At 61.4% G+C, this 19,258-nt stretch overlaps 1 protein-coding gene across 4 annotated transcripts in view; it reads left to right on the top strand.

Moving 5' to 3' along the window:
• The window catches only part of AGAP2 (ArfGAP with GTPase domain, ankyrin repeat and PH domain 2), a 58,142-nt gene that overhangs the window by 9,526 nt on the left and 29,358 nt on the right, over window positions 1–19,258 (top strand). For 2 of the 4 annotated variants that reach the window (XM_054013079.1, XM_054013078.1), the window contains exon 1: window positions 8,981–11,499. The exons of the other annotated variants lie outside the window; for them this stretch is intronic. In XM_054013079.1, coding sequence (XP_053869054.1) covers window positions 9,687–11,499 — 1,813 coding nt within the window. In that variant the 5' untranslated portion in view covers window positions 8,981–9,686. Of the gene's footprint in view, window positions 1–8,980; window positions 11,500–19,258 lie in introns of those variants that run through there. 4 annotated transcript variants of the gene reach the window in all.

The following is a 19,258-nucleotide window of genomic DNA, read 5'->3' as shown; positions in this document are numbered from 1 at the left end:
AGCAGCTCTGGGTGACGTGCTGACCCAGCCGCTGCCACCTCCAGAGCCGCCCCATCAGCACCCGCACGTCAGTTCTGGAGCCTCCTCTGTGCTCGGCTCCAAGGTCAGGTTGAGTCACCATCGCCAGGCAGGCAGGGGCTGCGTCAGGGAGGGCTGGGAAGAGGCGGGCATGGGGGAAGGGGACCCCCACAGGGCTCACGATCCCCCAACCCCTCCCCTGCATGCCCGGCACCCCTGGCTGGTAACTGGGCGTTCTCTGCAACGGACCAAGCCCTGCGCAGTAGTAACGGCTCCTCGCCAGCGTTCGCGGCTCAGGCAGGAGGTGCCAGGCGGTTGCCTGTGCCAGGCTGGCACCGCTCCCTGGGGGCCCCTTGCTGCTCCAGGCGCTAGGTGTGAGTGGCGGAGTCGCGGTCCCAGTCGCTGGGAGGTGGCTCACGCCACAGCGGTCGCTGCGCGGACGTGTTGCAGGCATGACCGGGGCTTTGTGCTTTAATTAACAAAATGGGATAATGTCTAGTGTGTAACAGGGAGAGCTGCTGCATGTGCCCAGCCCGGCGGGAGGGGAGGGGGGCAAGTTGTTCCCCACGCTGCTCTGCCGATGCCCCTCACTCTGGACCCGCAGCCTCCGGCTGTCCCACGCATGGCTCCCCGTCCCCCAGCTCTGCCGATGCCCCTCACTCTGGACCCGCAGCCTCCGGCTGTCCCACGCATGGCTCCCCGTCCCCCAGCTCTGCCGATGCCCCTCAATCCGAACCCGCAGCCCCCGGCTGTCCCACGCATGGCTCCCCGCCCCCCAGCTCTGCTGATGCCCCTCAATCCCGACCTGCAGCCCCCGGCTGTCCCACGCATGGCTCTCCACCCCCCAGCTCTGCCGATGCCCCTCAATCCTGACCCGCTGTGCCATGCATGGCTCCCTGCCCCCCAGCTCTGCCAATGTCCCTCAATCCCGACCCGCAGCCCCTGACTGTCCCAGCCCTGAGCTCACCCCCCGCAGCCGGGAGCCCCCCAGCTATTGCTGGCCTAGGCCTGTCTACGGTGAATTGCCGGGCTACAGCTTTGATGAGGCCCCTCTGTCTCCAGACTGTGGGTTTAAGAACAAGCAGCCCCATGGTCGGCGGCTGGGCTCTCTCTGCCCAGGGCCTGCTCCATGCTGGCGGTTTGGTCCGGGCTGCTGGGGCAGGTGGGGCAGCTGAAACTCATTCAGATCCCGGGGCGACTCTTGCCCAGAGCTGTTCCCAGCCCCGGGTGGGTTGTGGGGTGCAGGGCTGGGCTCTCCCGCCGGCCTGCTGGCAGCAGAACCCTGGCCCTTTAAGGGGAGCCGGTGTCCTGCGAGATTGCGATGCCTCCCCGCAGGGCCTGGCTGCGCCAGCCGGGCACGGGAGGCTGCTGCTATAAATAGCGCCCCGAGAAGGAACAAACCGGCTCCTTAGGAGGGGGGGTCCGTGCAGAGTCAAAGGCAGAGCTGGGCCCTTCCCTGTAACAGGGACTCGGGTCATTCTCGTCTCCAGGGGTGGGCTAGCAGGGGCTGCGGGTCGGGGGTGAGGGGCACCGGCAGAGCTGGGGGTGGGGAGCCCATGGCTGGGCTAGCAGGGGCTGTGGGTCTCGGGAGTGAGGGGCACCGGCAGAGCTGGGGGGAGCCCAGGGCTGGGCTAACAGGGGCTGCGGGTCGGGAGTGAGGGGCACTGGCAGAGCTGGGTGGGGGGAGCCCAGGGCTGGGCTAGCAGGGGGCTGCGGGTCGGGAGTGAGGGGCACTGGCAGAGCTGGGGGGGAGCCCAGCTGCTCGTGGGACAGGCACCCGTGGCTGGCCCTGACTGGAGCCTTGTCAGCTGCCTTAGTGGGGTGTGGGCTGGGGGATGTTTTGAGGCCCCAGCCTGGGTGGGGTGGAAGAATGCTGCTGGGGGTGTGTGAGCGGCTAGCCGTGCACCTCCCGGGGCTGGGCCTGCTCTGGAGTTTCACAGCGGCCTCAGCTCCCGGGCCCTGACGCTGTCCCCGTCACCCCGGGACAAATTCACAGGCAGCGATTTGCAAAGGGGAAAAAAACCCTCTTCTGCCCCGCAGCAAACAGCTGACAGCAAACAGCACGGGCTGTATGTGGAGCCCCCTGCCCCCTCCCCCGCCAGGAGCCACAGGGACGTGCTGGCCACTTCTGGGAGCAGCGCGGGGCCAGGGCAGGGGAGCCTGCCTTAGCCCTGCTGCAGTGCCAACCAGGAGCCGCCGGAGGTAAGCGCCGTCTGGCTGGAGCCTGCACCCCGCCCCACCCTGCACCCAAATTCCCTCCCAGAGCTCGCACCCCTCACCCCAATCTCCTGCCCCAACCCCTCACCCCCTCCCGCACCCACGCTCCCTCCCAGAGCTTGCACCCCGCACCCCAACCCCCTGCCCCAGCCCAGTGAAAGTGAGTGAGGGTGGGGGAGAGCGTGTGACAGAGGGAGGGGGTGAGCAGGGGTGGGGCCTTGGAGAAGGGCTGGGGCGGGGCCTCAGGGAAGGGGGCAGGGCAAGGGTGTTTGGTTTTGTGCAATTCGACAGTTGGCAATCCTACTTGCCCCAGGGGCGAGTGCTCCCCCCCACCGCAAGGCACAGGGGAGCGTGCCCCAGGGGCCTAAGGGGGGTTTAAGTGCTAATGTGACAGAGAGGTACCACGCTGCGGGGCTCGGAGAGAATAACTCCCGCTTTGAGTGAGGAGCGGCTGTTTGCGTCCGGAGCAATGGTGATAGCAGAGCAGTGCGGGCGGGGACATGGGGGGATTGTGAAGTCACAGACGGGATTATATGACCTCAGATGTGGGGGGCAGGTGGGATGGGGCTTTGGGCCATCTTGGTACTCCCCGTGTTTCAGTGGCAATTACAGCCACCCCGAGGCTGCTCTGCGTTATGCTCTGCTCCCCGCGGGCTCCAGGAGGTGCGGCGCGCCCTCTGGGGAGGGCAGAAGGGGGGCGCAGAGTCTCCCAGGCAAAGCCGTGTGTGGAGGGGGCTGCGCAGGGCCAGAGCTCGGGGGTTGGCAACAGAGCTCGTGTCCTAAGGGTCCTCTGCTTGATCCCGCCTGGGCCGCTGCCCTGATCAGCTGTTTGCCCCTTAACACTCCCCGCCCCAGGGAAAGCAGGGGGGTGAGGCACTGTGAGATGGCCCTGCCCCCACCCACCCACCCAGTACGGAGCCCAGGGGGTCACACACCCAGCAAGTAAAATCCCTACCACTGGAGCAGTGTCTCTGAGGGAGTGGGTGCACATTGCAGCCTTGCCTGGGGGGGGGGGTAACCCCCTTGATTGGCTGTTTTCCCCATGGCTCCCCCTCCTGGGGTGTAAGCAGCCAATCAGAGCTCTCCCCCCCCACCAGGAGCCCTGTTCTCACAGGAGGGGAGGGGGAGCAGAAAGAGCCCAGCTGATCAGGGTGACTCCACCCCCTCTTCCCCCCTCCCCTCCTATGAGCAATGGGGCAGCTCTTGTGCTTCTCTCCCCCTCCCCACAATAACCTGCTGGGAAGGGGGAGAGGGGACCTGGCTGCAGCCCCCCCAGGCCTGGTTGAGGGGGTGATGAACTCCGGGAGCTAAAGCAGGAGCAGAGATGAGACTGGCGGGTGGGGGCAGAATTCATGGGGGGGGGGATTGATGGGGGCAGGGGCCCAGGCATAAAAGCAGGGACCCACCCCCCTCCATGCACTTTATCCAGTCCCCTTCCAGCACTGACCCCGTGCCCTGAGCTCCCGCTGGCCTGTTCCCCGGGGGGGGGGGCGGGGGGACACTGCACCCTGCATCTGCAGCTGATGCCAACTGTCCTGCCTTTGAGAGCGCAGCGGAGAGGGTCAGGCCAGGGTCCTTTCTGCAGCCCATCGGGCCTGGTGGAGGAAATGCCATGCGGGGGCCTGGCAGGCCAAGGAAGGAGGCTGGGGCAGGTGGAGGGGGTAGACGGAGCTCACCCCGTACCCTGCCAGACCGGGTGCCAGGCGGGGGCCACACGGCGGCCTGGAGAGAGCTGACGGAAGGGGTGTGAGCAGCAATGCTGCAGTTAAAGCAACGACCGCAGGCTCTTCGGGAAAGGGAGTGGCTCTTTGGCTTGCGTTTGTACAGCGCCTAGCGCCAGGCGGGCCGGCTCCACGACCGATAGCACGGCCCAACGGCGGGTGCCGATCGACACCAGGATCCTCCCCCTCCCCGGGCAGAAAGCTGGGCCAAGCGAAAGCCAAGAGCTAGAGAGAGGGATGTTGCGTCCAGCATCTCAGGCCCTGGGTTTGTCTCTGTGGCAGGATGTGGAGGGCCGGGGGCAGCGTGGCTACCGGGACCGGGCCGGGTGCAGCCAGCGGAGACTGCGTGCCCAATCCAGCCTCACTATGCCGCCTGGTTTTCCCTTTGCTTCCTGCTCCCCCCTCTCTCCGCCACACCCACTCGCTCATTTCCCTGCTCCCCCCCCCCCGAGATGTCTTTCTTGAGGGGCTTTTTAACCGTTCCCCTGATCGCTGATTTCCCCCCACTTAGGTTAATTACGCCTGCTGTTTTTGCTGCATTTTCAGGGCTTCCGTTGCCATAACAACCAAATGCAGATTTTTTTTTATATCTATATTTTTTTAAATCTAGGAAATTTTGTTGTCAGCTCTTCTGACTCAGAGAGGCAGACGGATTGGATTGGATCCTTTTATAGATCTATTCTTGTAGGCTCGGGGGGTGGGGGGGGAGGAAGCATCCAGAACCAAGCAGCGGTGGAGGGGATGTTATTTCCTAGCTAAAACTGGGCTTTTCAATAAGAATCGGGGTCTGTATTCGGCGGCTTTCTCTCCAGCCGTCTATTCTCTCTCTCCTGATCCGGCGGAGCAATGGAGCCATTGATTATACTCTCCGGCTGGGGCTAGGAACCGAGCTGGCAGTTGGTCTGTGCTAACAGAGCCGGGATTTCTCTTCGCCGGCCCATTTGTCTCATCCACCTGTTAGGCAGGGGAAGGGATAGCTCAGTGGTTCGACCATTGGCCTGCTAAACCCAGGGTTGTGAGTTCAATCCTTGAGGGGGTCACTTAGGGATCTAGGGCAAAATCAGTACTTGGTCCTGCTAGTGAAGGCAGGGGGCTGGACTCGATGACACTTCAGGGTCCCTTCCAGTTCTCTGAGAGAGGTATATCTCCATATATTATAGGCTTAACCCAGGGCACCAGGGGGCAACTCACAGAGTGGGAAATGAAGCCTGTAGGAACACAGAAATTAGTCCCTCTAGTCCAAGGTCCAGCACTAGATGCATCAGAGGAAGAGGGTCCCACCATGGGTGGGATAAGCTTTCCCTCCCCCACAAGTATTAGATCTCCCCCGATCTCTAATAGAGTGGCTTGAAGCGTGAGGATTAACATCCCTTCCAACCAGTGAGGAAGGACGGTCCAGTGTTTAGGGGGCTAGGACTTGGGAGACCGGCACTTAGCCTCTCTGTGCCTCGGTTCCCCCTTTGGCAAAATGGGGGTAAGGAATATCCCTACCTCGCAGGGGTGTTATGAGGAGAAACAGGGTTTCTCCAGGGTTTTGGCCGCCACAAACAAAAAAGCCGCAATCGTGATCTGCGGCGGCAATTCGGCGGGAGGTCCTTCGCTCCGAGCAGGAGCGAGAGACCGTCCGCCGAACAGCTGGACGTGCTGCCCCTCTCTGAAGTGGCTGCCCCAAGCACCTGCTGGTGCCTGGAGCCGGCCCTTAGGAGAAATACGGTAAAGGTGGCACAGCGCTTTGTGATCCACTGATGCAAAGTGGTGTGTAGAAGTTAGGTGTTTCCACTCTGGAGCTGTATAAATATCCAGGCTTTTTTTGACATCATGTGGCAGGAAGTTCCACGGGTTCATTACCCTGCTTGCAAAAGTGTTCCCTTGTGTTGGCTTGCCACCTTTCAATTTCATCCAACGTCCCCTTGCTCTTGTGCCACAAGGCCAGGAGAATGGAAGCGCCTGATCTCCCTTCTCTGGACCACTCAATATTTTATAGGTTTCTATCATGTCCCTGCTTATGCCTCTCCCAAGGGAAGCAACCCTGATCTTTTCAATCTCTCTCCACGGGAGAGTTTTTCCAGGCCCTGGACACAGCCCCATGCTCGGGACAACCCTAAATCTCTGAGTGCCGGAAGCCAGGAGGGGAAGACGGGTGGATTTCTCAATAAATGCAACAGAATGAAGACGGTGGCTCTTCTGGGAACCTCCCGAATCTTTAAAAATATGAACAGTGGTACCAGTCTCTCATCTGCAGGAGATAAGCGCAATGGGGGTGTGCGTGGGCGCTCGCTCTGCGTGAAGATCATACGGGAAGGAAGCTGGGGTTTTGTATTCAGCTCTGATCGTGCCAAGGCCTGAGGTCCCTTATCTCTTGTGGCAGAGAGTTCCACAGGTCTGGGTCCTCGGACAGCTCTGTCTCTCACTCGGGCCCCTCCCCCCCCCTCCGCTGTTGGCTGACAGTTTCAGCATCCAGATGAGATGGGAACATGGGGATAATTAAAAAGAATAATTAACTTGTCGTCAGTAGCTCTCCAAGCACTGTGCAAAGGAAGCCAGGATCCGTAGCCCCATTTGGCAGCTGGGGAAACCAAGGCATGAGGCATGAAAATGACTTGCCCAAAGTCATCCAGCAGGCCAATGGTAGAGCCCAGATCTCTTCAGTCCTGGTCGGGAGCTCTGGCCACTAGGCCGCACTGTCAGATTTCACAGTCACGAGGGGCTCAGCTGGCCTTTAGGCTCAGTGGAGAGCCAGTGCAGAGATCCAGGCACTGGGGTGGCATGTTCCCAGCGAGCCACATTCTGCCCCAGCTAGGACACCCTAGATACAATGAGATGCACTAGGTACACCGGGAAAGGGGCCACCGTGGCCAGGACTGTGTCCAACGGGGCTGGGGGGGACGTCTTCCAGCCAGCAGGAGGTGGGAGTGGGTGGGAGCCAGCAGGGCTGGAGAGGGAGTTAGCCAGTGACAGCATCGGTCCAGGGGATGCTAGGGGGTCCGTGAGCTCCCACTTCCTACTGACCAGGGCTCGGATCCCTGGGGGGTGCTGCAGCTGACATTGGAAGCCAAAAAGGGGCGAGTGGGGCATTGTCAGAAAGCCAGAAGCCATTTGTGAAACACGCTCTGAGCCTTGGCTGAACCCAGGGCTAGTCACTTCCCTGCTCTGTGCCTCGGTTTCCCCATCTGTAACACGGGGCTAACGATCGCTGGGTGGTGGTATTCTGTGACTGCAGAGTGTGTTGTTATTATCGGGAATACAAAAGACCTCATTCCGTCCCTGGATCCGCTAATAACAGGGCCTCGGCGATTGCTAGGCCCCTGCCCGGGTGCTTTCCCCAGTGACCGTGCGGGTGTGTGGGGGGAACACTGGTACCGCTCATATAAGGGCAGGGCAGGGTTAGATCTACCCCAGCCCCACCCCGTTAAGGATTGACAGTCACAGGGGGTGGCTCGGAGTGGGGGCGAGGCTGCCCGTTGGCAGGAGCCAGCGTTGGAAAGGAAGCGGGAGGTGGGTGATGGAGCTCGCTGGGGCTGAATGTGAATTGTTTTTAATGCCCCCCCCCCTCAGTGGGGATATTCAGGTGCAATTAGCATTAATTAGCCCCTGTCACCGGCAGTCTCTGTGGAGAAGGCTGTGGGGGCTGTGGGGACTGAAAAGGGTGTGTGGGTGGGTGTGTGGGTGCCTTTACCCCCTCCTGTTCTGTGCCTGTGCCCAGAATAGAGAGAGGCCCCCTCCCTGTGCTGTCAATCACCCCCCCCTTAGGCCGCTTAACTGTAGGGAGAGGTTTCCCCTCACTTAAAAATTGCAATTCCTCTGCTCCCCCAATTCCAAATCCTCTGCCCCCCCCCAATTCCAATTCCTCTGCCCCCCCAAAATCCCCTGTGATCTCAGGCTGGGTCAAGTCCCTGGTCCAGCTGATTTGGCGAAGGGATTTGAACCAGCCTTTCCACCCCCCGCATCTGGCTGCACAATCAGAATCTGTCCTGCCCCAGCGGTTCCATTGGGTATAAAGCGTTCAGTGGCCCTCAGGCCGGCGCTCTCGCCCCGGGAGGCGGGAGACCCAGCTGCACAGCCCTGAGCTAGGCTGGAAGCCAGGTCTCTTGCGCCACGTCTGGCAGAGTGGGGATTTGAACCTGGGTCTCCCAGCTGAACATTTCGGGTTTCCAAACTTCCTGCCCAGCTCTGATCTCAGGGGAGCCGCATGTGGGGGGAGTCAGGGAGCTGGGGCATCTGGGGCAGGGGCGGGTAGGCCCTACTCGAGGGTCACGCTGGAGATGAGGGCCGCGCAGGGCGGTGGAGAGAGGGAGGCAGGTGTATGGGGACAGACAGATCAGTGAGCGCTTTAGAGACTTAAAACAAGTCGGGTGTAAGGATTCATTAGGTTCTGTTCGTACAGCGCCTGGCACAATGGGAGCCATTACCGTAATACACCTAGTAGTGCACAGCGCCTGGCACAATAGGAGCCATTACCGTAATACACCTAGTAGTGCACAGCGCCCGGCAGAGTGGGGCCCTGGTCCCTGACTGGGGCTCCTGGGAGCTACTGTAATACACCTACTAAATGATGTACAGCCCCTAGCACAGCGGGGCCCTGGTCCATTGGCTACGGTAATCGAAATAAACCATAGCAATAAGAAGAGCTCGGCGGGCGGGATAGCCAGATCCAGAGATGGGTACGCAGAGGGACGGGTGGCTGTTCAACAGGCCGGCTTCCGATCGGCTATGGCCGCTCCCCTGGGTGCTACATCCTGCCCCAGAGGTTTCCCTTCAGCCCCCGCCCCCCATGGGGAGCCCCTCCACCTACTCCTCTGAGCTTGGCCCAGCGGTGTCAGCTAATGGGTCAGCACCCGGGGCCATCTGCCCCCCCACAGGGGTGCCCTTTTTGCCAGGGTATCACATAGGCGCCCCCCCCCCCCGCACTATCTCTTTGGGCGGGCGGGGAAGTGGGCCAGGGATTCCCGAGCCGGGGAATCCAGCCCAGGTTTTCCCCGCGCCTATGCAGCCAGCAGCCTCACGCCTTGGCTGTTGGATTTTCCAAGGTGCCAACTCTCAGATGCTCATTCGCTTCCCCCGGGCCCCCATCGGCGGCTGGCGGCTCCCTCGGCGGGGAGAGGGGGGGCTTGAGTCTCCGGACCGTCGACCAGCCAGGGGGCGACTGCCCCGCTCCGCCCGGGGGCCCCCTCCGATCGCCCTGCGGTTCTGCGGACACCCCGCGGCGCCCGCCCCCGCCGCCTGCTCCACGCCGCTGGGGACGCGGAATTGGCCCCGCTAAAGCGAGCCCCGCGGGCTGCGGCGGGAGGTGTCCCGGCTTCGGAGCCTGGCCGCCGGCATGGCCGGTTCCTGACGGGTGGCACCTGCCGGAGGAAGAGGACGCATGGGGGAGGCCGTGCGCCACGGGGCCCGGAGCTGTGCCAGAGCCAGGAGCCCCCCGCGGGGTCGGCCGCTCCGAGGCTGCCTGGGCGCCGCTCAGCGGGGGCTGCTCTGAGCCCTGCGCCCTGCGCTCTGCGCTGCGCGGCGAGCCGGGCCTCCAGTGGCGGCGGCCGGAGGGGGATGCCCGGACTTGCGCGCCTTTCCTGCGCTCGCCGCCTCCCAGCTGCCCGGGCTGCGCGGAGCGGCCGGGCCGGGGAATCGACGCCCCGCTAGGGGCTCTCGCCGCAGCCGGCCCGGTGGGCGCGAAGGGGAGGCGCGCCGGGCGCAGATGCGGGGCGCTGCGGCCGGCGCGGTCCGCTCCCCCGGGCACTCATGAGCAGAGGGGCCAGTCTGCAGCGGAGAACCACCTACCTGATCTCCCTGACCCTGGTCAAGCTCGAGTCCGTGCAGCCGCCGGAGGAGCAGGCCAAGGCGGGGGCGGAAGATGGAGCCCCCCAGCCCGGCTCCAGCCCGGCCACCCCCGGCCTCTCCGGGGTGAGGGCGCGCCGGGAGGGCGAGGGGTCCCGGGCGGAGGAAAGCGCCAAGAGCAAGCGCCAGGAGCGGAGCTTCCACCGGCAGGATGCGTTATGGATCAGCACCAGCAGCTCCGGCCCGGGGGACTATTTCCTGCAGCTGTCGCCCAGCAGCCCCCGGACCCCGGTGCCCTCGCCCTCCCCGTCCCCGGAGAGCGCCGGCCGGCTGCTCGCCCTCTGGGCCGGCCCGGGGCTGCCCTCGCCCAGTGCCAGCACCCCCGGCCCGGGGGCCCCGGCTGAAGACCCCAGAGCTCCGGATCCCAAAGCGGACGCTCCTCTGACCCTGACGCCGCCGGCGGTGCCCCCCAAGCCGGGCACTGCTCTGCACCCGGCAGCCCCAGCTGTGCCCCCCAAGCCGGACACTGCACTGCATCCAGCTGTGCCCCCCAAGCCGGACACTGCACTGCATCCAGCTGTGCCCCCCAAGCCGGACACTGCACTGCATCCAGCTGTGCCCCCCAAGCCAGGCATTGCACTGCATCCAGCTGTGCCCCCTAAACCGGACACTGCAGTGCATCCAGCTGTGCCCCCTAAACCGGACACTGCAGTGCATCCAGCTGTGCCCCCCAAGCCGGACACTGCACTGCACCCAGCAGTTCCCCCTAAGCCGGACACTGCACTGCACCCAGCGGTGCCCCCTAAGCCGGACACTGCACTGCACCCAGCTGTGCCCCCTAAGCCGGACACTGCACTGCACCCAGCGGTGCCCCCTAAGCTGGATGCCGCACTGCACCCAGCTGTGCCCCCCAAGCCGGACGCCGCACTGCTCCCAGCTCTGCCCCCCAAGCCGGACGCCGCACTGCTCCCAGCTGCCCCACTTGTGCCCCCAAAGCCAGAAGCCATTGTGGCCCCAGCGGCTCCGGGGGTGAATGAGACCCTGGAGGTGCCAGGCGAGCGGAGCCAGACCCCCAGGGAAGGTTTGCCGCCCCTCACCACCAGCTGCTCCTCCAGTGCGGCGGCTCCAGGCCGGAGGCTGCTGCTAAGCCATGCCAGCTGGGGCTGCCCCGACGTGCGGGAGCCCGGAGCACCGGAGGGCGGCGGTGCCGGCCGAGCCGGGGGCTCCTCGTTCTCCTCCCCTCTGGGCCCTGGCGCCTCCTCGCCTCACCCAGCGGCCGGGAGCCGGCGCCTCCGGCTGGCCAGCAACAAGCCTTTCAAAACAGTGACCACCAGCGGCGTCAAGATGGGCTCCGAGCCCAAGGCGGGCAAAGGCGCCCACAAGGGGGGCCCAGGCAACCGGCTGTCGTGGCCGGAAAGCGAGGTGAAGGGCCGCATGAAAGGGGGCCCCAAAGGCAGCGGGGAGGCGGCCCCCCGGGCCACCGCCAGGGCGAAGCTGTCGCCGCGCAAAGGCAAGAGCAAGACCCTGGACAACAGCGACCTGCTCCTGGACGCCGAGGGCCCGGCGGCCTCGGCCTTCTGCCCCTCGGAGGCCGGCGTGGGGCTGAAGCGGGGCCGCGAGGGCGGCCGGGCCTCCACCCGGGACCGCAAGATGCTCAAATTCATCAGCGGCATCTTCACGAAGAGCCCGGCCTCCACCCCCACCCACCCCGGGCCCGGGTGGGGCCTGGGCAACCGGGAGCTGCTGAGCCCCGAGCGAGCCAAGGGGTCCTCACCCAGTAAGTGCGGCGGCAGGCCTGGGGAGGGGGCTAGGGTGAGGAGTTTTGGGGGGGGATCCCTTAAAAGCCAAGGAGGGGGGAATGGATCGGGGGGGTTGGATTATTTCTGCAGTGATGGGGGCGGGGGTTGGAAGCCAGGACACCTGAATTCTATTCCTAGCTCTGGGAGTGGAGCGGGGGGTGTGTCCAGTGGTTAGAGCAGGTGGGGCTGGAAAGCCAGAGATGAGCGCGGGTGAGGCACATCCCTCCATGGTTCCTCAGTTTCCCTTTTGGTAAAATGGGGGTGACAGTCCCCACTTGGGGAAGTGCCACTGATGAGGGATCAGCGCTCGGAGGCCCGTGGCGAAAGAGGCTCTTGATGGGCAAAGTCAAACCACAGCTCCCCCGAGAATGACGCAGACCCGTCCCTGCCCCATCCCTTAGGCATGGGCGGGGGCTACTGGAAAATCTGCGTTACGGGTCCAGTCCCAAGTGTGAGCTTGGGCACGGATCCCCCAGCAGCTCCGCTCTGGGGTGTGACGGAGCCCAGAGCCTCCACTGCGTGTGTATGTCGGTCATGGAGATGGGGGTTTCTGGTTAAGGTTAGAAAGCCTGGTCCTCCGGGGGAATCTGCCTAGAAGCGGAGGACGCTTTGACCAGTACCATGCAGGCGGGTTTCTGAGACCGTGGAAATCCAAGAGGCGCTGCGTTAGGTGTCTCGGGGTCACCGAGCGGGGACATGAACTCAGAAACTGCCGCGCAGGGGGGCATTTGGTCTCAAGACACCGCTGCTAAAGGGTTAATAAAGGCCAATGGGAGGCGAGTCTTGCAGCGGCGAGACCAGGGCCCCGCTGTGCAGGGTGCTGCACAAACACATGGCAAAGAACCGGTCCCTACGTGGTTAGCGTGAGCAGCGCGGGTTAGGAGCGGATTCTCGGTGAGGCTTTGACCCAGTGGACTCTCCAACAATGGATTAGCCATTTATTGAAACGTCTGCTCAGCATTTATTAATCCTTGATTAATGGAACCATCCCAGACAGTGGGACCTACTGCTCTTTGGCGAATATGTGACACTCCTCCCCCCCCCCCGAGGGTTTTAGCCTGTGGTTGTGTTGTCCCCTGGTTGCATTGCTCTGGTGCTAGGATTGAGGGGTATGGAACAGCTTCCGTATGAGAAGAGATTAATAAGACTGGGACTTTTCAGCTTGGAAAAGAAACGACTCAGGGGGGATATGCTAGAGGTCTATAAAATCATGACTGGTGTGGAGAAGGCAAATAAGGACTCCTTCTCATAACACAAGAACAAGGGGCCACCCAATGAAATGAATAGGTAGCCGGTTTAAAACAAACACAAGAAAGTATTTTTTCACGCAACGCACTGTCAACCTGTGGAACTCCTTGCCAGAGGGTGTTGTGAAGGCCAAGACTATCACGGGTTCAAAAGGGAGTTAGCTAGATTCATGGAGGATAGGTCCATCAATGGCTATTAGCCAGGATGGGCAGGGATGGTGTCCCTAGCCTCTGTTTGTCAGAAGCTGGGAATGGGCGAGTGGGGATGGATCACTTGATGATTCCCTGTTCTGTTCATTCCCTCTGGGGCACCTGGCATTGGCCATTGTCAGAGGTCCGGATACTGGGCTTGATGGACCTTTGGTCTGACCCAGTCTGGCCGTTCTTATGATTTTGCAGCTTTGATTGCTTGGAGATGCTTCTCAAAGCCAGGAGCGTTCTCCCCTCATCCTCCACCCCCCTCCTTCCCGCCCCCGTCCGTGTTTGGCACTGAAAGTTTCCACGGTGAAATGACGAGGGATCACCTAGGAAACGCTCTGTCGGCAGGGAGGTGGGTACCGAGCATCGGTTCCCCCTGCTGGGCGTCTCCCGTGGGAAAGGGACGCAGAATCGGCTCCCAGGAGCAAGGTGGGAATTGCAAGGGGCAGCCTGGATTGACCCTCTGAACAACTGTGATGGGAGCCAAGCTGGTTCCTAGCCCGGCCTGTATTACACGGGAGCGGGTGCTCTGGGATATGGCCGGGGCCAGAGGGCAGGAAAAGGACTTCCCAGTGGCGAGACAGGGCTGCGCTTGTAACGATCCTTTTGCAACATGAAGGATGAATCAGCCCTAGAAGCTGATGGGTGGGTGCGTTTTAGCAACCAGGAATGATGGGCCGCCCCGTTGCTCTGCCGAGCGAGCCCAAGGCCACACCTGCTGCCTCGGGGTTAGAATGCTACAGAGCCGCAGGGCGTTGGGGTAGCACAAAGGGTTAATCAACACGCAACCGTTTCTCTGTCGTGGGGGCGCAAAGGATTAATACACACACACACGCAAAACCTTCCTCTGTTGTGCAGGTGCAATGGGTTAATACGCACACACACACACACGCAAAACCTTCCTCTGTTGTGCAGGTGCAAAGGGTTAATACGCACACACACACACACACACACAACCATTCCCTTGTTGTGGAGGTGCAAAGGGTTAATATACACACACACACACACACACAACCATTCCCTTGTTGTGGAGGTGCAAAGGGTTAATATACACACACACACACACACACAACCATTCCCTTGTTGTGGAGGTGCAAAGGGTTAATACATACACATTCCCTTATTGTGGAGGCACAAACGGTTAATACACACACACAAAACCATTCCCTTGTTGTGGAGGTGCAAAGGGTTCATACACACACACAACACACAACCATTCCCTTGTTATGGATGTGCAAAAGGGTTAATACACACACACACACACACACACACATCCTCCAGGCAACAACCCAGCTCGCTGCAGGTAGCTCCAGCGGCTCGGGGATGCGGCGTGTCCGTGTGGGCCTCCTTGCCAGACTTTAATTTCACAACCCAACCCTGCATCCGTAAAGGAAAATCCCCTCGTGCAATTCCAGCGCGGGGCAGCATTGATCCAGAGCTTGTGTTGTGCTTAGTTCCTTTCCTCTGATGATGCCGCTCCCCACCCCTGAATCTCTGACCACTAGGCCCCACTCCCCTCCCAGAGCTAGGGACAGAACCCAGGTGTCCTGACTCCCAGTCCCTTGGACAGCCTGCCTGAAACACTGAAAAAAAACCCCATAAAGCAGCTTTATAAAAAGTGTATTTGCAAATTTTATTTTTCAAATATTTCAAGAGCCTTTATTGGTGGGGTAGAGAGAGGGGCCTGGCTGGGAAGAACCGCGGAGTGGAAGGGGAAGGGAAAAGCCTGTTTTCCAGTACAGCGAGTTGGGATATAGAAGGGGGGGGCAGGATGCGAAGCAGAAATGTAATTGGATTAAAATATTCCCTGTGTCTGTGGTGCTGGTGCGATAAAGGAGGCCCCTTGTCAGACTCAGAGGCCAGAGTGATGGGCCTGGCGTACGAACCGAATAGAATGCTTTGCAATTATTATGAGCTTCTGAAGTGGAGCACTTACTCCAGATTCAAGCCACTTTCGAGGGTTCGGCCGGCAGAGTTAGAGTCACCAGTTGCTCCTGGTAGACAAGCCCTGAGTCTTTCTGGCTGAGATCCTGAAAGGTGGGAGAACTCCATGCCTTAGAGAGAGATCTAGAACTGATCCCCAGGCTCTGGTGTGTAACAGAAGGGCGCTCGGATAGGAAATGACCGAGCTGCTGGTGCCCGGGAGAAGGAGTTGCATGAACAGACGCTGGCAGGAGCGGGCCCCGGACATCTCCATTTTTCCCTCCGGCTGCAATGACTGAATCAGCCGGCTCAGCTGGGGCCAGATCCCTGCTCTGGGGAGCTGCCAGGAAGACATGTTCATCTTCTGGAATTGCAAAGCCGTTCCCAAAGGATTGGACATCTGGCAGTGGGCTGCCCAGAGCAGAGGATGCCCTCCCCTCTGAGGACTGGAGGGGCTGTGGTGCTCAGCCAAATGCCAAGTGCCATGTCAAGGCTGATGCATCCTGCCTCCTCCGTGCCATCGGGCAGGCTGGGAGGTGAGCCAGGCTGGGACGTGGGCCTGTTCTAGTCCGGCTGGAGAGCATATTCCGTGGATCGGGGTGTGTGCGGGAGGGTGTCCCCGAAGGCAGCAGCAGGCACCACGCTAGGTAGCTGCAAAGCTGTCTTGGCTGGCAGCCAGGCTCTGAGCAAATGTGCTCCGAGCCGGGACTAGGAGCCGTACAGTGGGATGCTGGTGTAACGCTGGTTTTTCCGCACGCGCCCCCCTGGCTGTACCGGGGTTCAGCACCTTCTCACTCCCTTTGTTCCCCGTTTCCCTGGATCCCCCAACATGGCCCCCTCCTTCGCCGCATCCGCTGGGCGATTAGCAGAAGTGGGAGGTGGGCACGGGGCCAGTGGAGCCATCTCGCAATTTGCTGAGCCCCTCGTGTGCCTCAGACCAGGGTTCGAATCCTAGCTGGGGGCAGCCGGACTGCTCCCTGCAGAGCATCCCAAGGGACCAGGGAAATACCAAAAGCTGAAATGGGCATAAGACGAGATAGTTTCTTCCTCCTCCCAAGGTGACACCGTGGAGAGGCGGCCGCGATCCGGCAGGTGGGTTGGGAATTTTCCAATGAAACGTCTTTCCAGCAGAAAATGCCCTTGTGGAGTCCCAGATTCTAAGGCCTCCTGGAAGCCACAGGCCACGGCCCATCCCTAGAAGAATTCCTAAAGCCAATATTATACTTGGTTCCTGTCCGCCGATGATACAGCTCCGCTACCCCTGGATCTCTGACCACTAGGCCCCACTCCCCTCCCAGAGCTGGGGACAGAACCCAGGCATCCTGACTCCCTGTCCCTTGGACAGTCTGCCCGAAACACTGAACACCCCCCCATAAAACAGCTTTATAAAAAGCGTATTTGCAAATTTGCAAAGACATCACGCATTGGTTTAAAAAATGGCCCCTGACGGCAAATCCACCAGGAGCGCCCTTTGGTGAATTGTTCCAACGGTTATTTACCCTCCCTCTTCGAAAGGGATGCGTTCCCGCCCACCTGAGTTTGGCTCGTGACGGCTTCCGAGCAGAACGGCCGGTGGCGAAACGTTGCACGGAAACGTGTCGATTTCGTTGGCGGGGGAGGAAAGGGCAAACCAGCAGTTTGACGAGCTCGGAACATTTTGTTTCGACGTTTTTCGGACGGGCGGGTTGGAATTTTCCCTTCCAAATGGTTGTGTGTCGTGGAGAGATTTCCTTGGCGCTGTAAACATTTGAGCAGGAAGTGTGTCCTTGATGATGTTGAAATGAAACATTTTGATTCGAGTGGAACGTTTTGCTCGGCCCAAAACACAGGTTTTTTGGGGGGGTTGGTGTTTTGGGATTGTCTTGCAGAGGGAATTTCTGAATGGTTTTGCTTTCCCAGAGTGGAATTCCCCCCCCCCCCAAGCCGTGGAATTTAATTCAACCCCTTGGCGATTTCTCCCTGCCCCCTGGGGCGGTGTCCACCGCTCTGGAGTGTCGAAGACAGCTGAGTTCTGTCCTGTGTCCCGGGCTCAGGCTGTTTGCAGCAACAGGAGCTGTGGGTGGCTGTAGCCCCCTCAGATGTGGGGACCCCCTCCTGGCCCTTAGCTGGGACCCGTAGCCGAGTTGTCGGACCAGAGACCAGGCTCTTTGGGGAAGCTTTGATGGCAGCCGGAAGAGCCGTGGCCTGCCTCAATCCAGCATCTCTGACAGCTGCCTTGCCTGGGCACCAGCTGAAGCCGGGGAACCCGCCGCTGAGCCGCTTATGTAACGTGCGACGTGCCCGGGGGCATTTTCCATGGGAGTCGCGGGCTCTTGAAGAGGCTGGCATGGCAGCTAACGGGAGCTGAGCCAAGCTCTTGGCCTGAAAGCTGGAACCAGACAAAACTGGGCACCGTTTGCGGGGGGACCCGGGGGGTGGCGCACCTCAATTGCAGGGGGAACCGGGGACAGCGTGCCCCGATGGCAGGGGAGAGCCCAAGGTGGCACACCACTATTGCAGGAGGAACCCGCCTTTTTGCAAGGGGGGATACAGGGTGCGACATGCCCTGATTGCGGGGTGTACCCAGGGGATGGCACACCCCAATTTTCAGGGGGAGCCTGGGGCCGGCACACCCCAATTTTCAGGGGGTGGGATCTGGCCTATTGACCTCAATGGTGTGATGTCGGTTTACCCCAGCCGGGATCTGGCCCGTAGAAGTCAGGTCTGGAAAGTCCCTGTAGTTCCCATTCACTCCGTCTCCTGGGACCCTCCCCAGATTGCCCCTACAGGGCGTTCCCCGGGGTTTGGCCTGGTTTGGGTCACTGCCCCTTCCCTGGCCTTTACCTCCCACCCGGAGATGGTTTGCTGCTAGGAAGCTTTGCCTGAAATTCAGTTTCCCCTCTCGCTGGCTACCCCCAGTATCTGTCCATGATGCCCAGCAGGGCTGGAGCAGCCTTGGGGCGGGGGGCAGTTGAGGGGCGGGCGTGGGCAGCAGCTGAGTGGGGCGGGTGGGGTCGGCCGGCCTAGGGGTGGGAACTCTGCTAGGGGAGTAACGTTCCCAGGCAGTGAAATGACCCGCGATTAACCTTGATCTCCCCCGGCCGTGCGTTCTGGGGCCGCAGGGACAGGCAGCGGGATGGGGGAGCCCAGGGAGGTGAAGGGGAAGACTTAGAACTGCCCCAGCCTCTGCAGTGAAATAACACCAAGGCCTGGGTTCTGGTGCTGTCCTGGGCACGTCCTTCCCAACCCCCCTCGTGCCTCAGTTTCCCCTCCCACCCCTTTGTGGTTGTTTTCCTTGTCGTGAGCAGCAGGCCAGACCCCCCCAGTGGCAGGGACGCCTGCTCCTGTTCCCAGAGCTGTCGTGGGCGTCCTCGGGCTCCGCTTCGATTTGTTCCTTCACAGTTTGGGGTTTGAGTCTAATTTAACGTGATGCCAGTTGGTTTCTTTCTCCCCGTCAGAAAGTATAATGGCTTGTGAAAGGCTCCACGCCTGGCTAGGGGGTGCTGCTGTCCTACCCGCTGCGCCCGGGCACCGGGCCAGTCGGCACCCCGCTGGTGACCCAGTGCGGGGAGTGGGGAGGCGGAGCAGGAAGGGTGTGGAGAGTGGAGGGGGAGCCGTGATCTGGGGGTGAGTCAGTGAGGACTCAAGGACGCGGGGGGGGGGCACCATTCACTCCCCTCGCTGGAGGATGATGGCTTTCCTTAGGGCTCCAAAGACCCAGCCACGTGATGGGAACAGGGGGTGGGGGGCGGCAGCCCAGATGCCACGGTGAAGGGCCGAAAGAACAAGCAGGCGGCATGCCCACAACCTCACCCCACCTAAGCTCGCTGTGGGGCAGCGTGGAATCCTGCTCCCTGTTGTTCAGCCCCTGAACCTCACCCCCACCCCCGAGGGGATCCCCCGGAGCCGCTGGCAACAGAGCCGGGCACGCCCTGGGCAGGGATGGCGGGGGCTGGGCTGCCACTGTCATGGAGTATTGGGGGACTCAGGGCCCTGCACCCCCGGCTTCCTGCGATTCACCATGACTCTCAGCCAGCCAGTAAAGCAGAAGGTTTATTTGGATGACAGGAATACAGTCCAAGACAGGTCTTGCAGGCACAGACAACAGGGCCCCCCTCAGTTAGGTCCAGGTTGGGGTCCCAGGGCATCCCAGCCCACCCCCCTTTGGGGGGTCAGAGCCATCTCTGCCTCCCAGCCATCTCTCCAGCCCGCTTCCAGCACTCTGCCTTCAGCGACCCCTCCCACAGCCTTTGTTCAGTTTCCCGGGCCAAGGTGTCCCCTGGCCTCCAACCCCTCCCTGGGCTCTCATGCCACACGCTCAGGTATGCGCCCTCGGGCAGACTCCCATCCCCCAATGCAGACTATCCCAGCCACACTCCCCTGTCAGCAT

This window comes from Malaclemys terrapin, chromosome 23, assembly GCF_027887155.1.
Source record: "Malaclemys terrapin pileata isolate rMalTer1 chromosome 23, rMalTer1.hap1, whole genome shotgun sequence".
Lineage (NCBI taxonomy): Eukaryota > Metazoa > Chordata > Testudines > Emydidae > Malaclemys > Malaclemys terrapin.
This window is presented reverse-complemented; position numbering and strand designations above follow the sequence as displayed.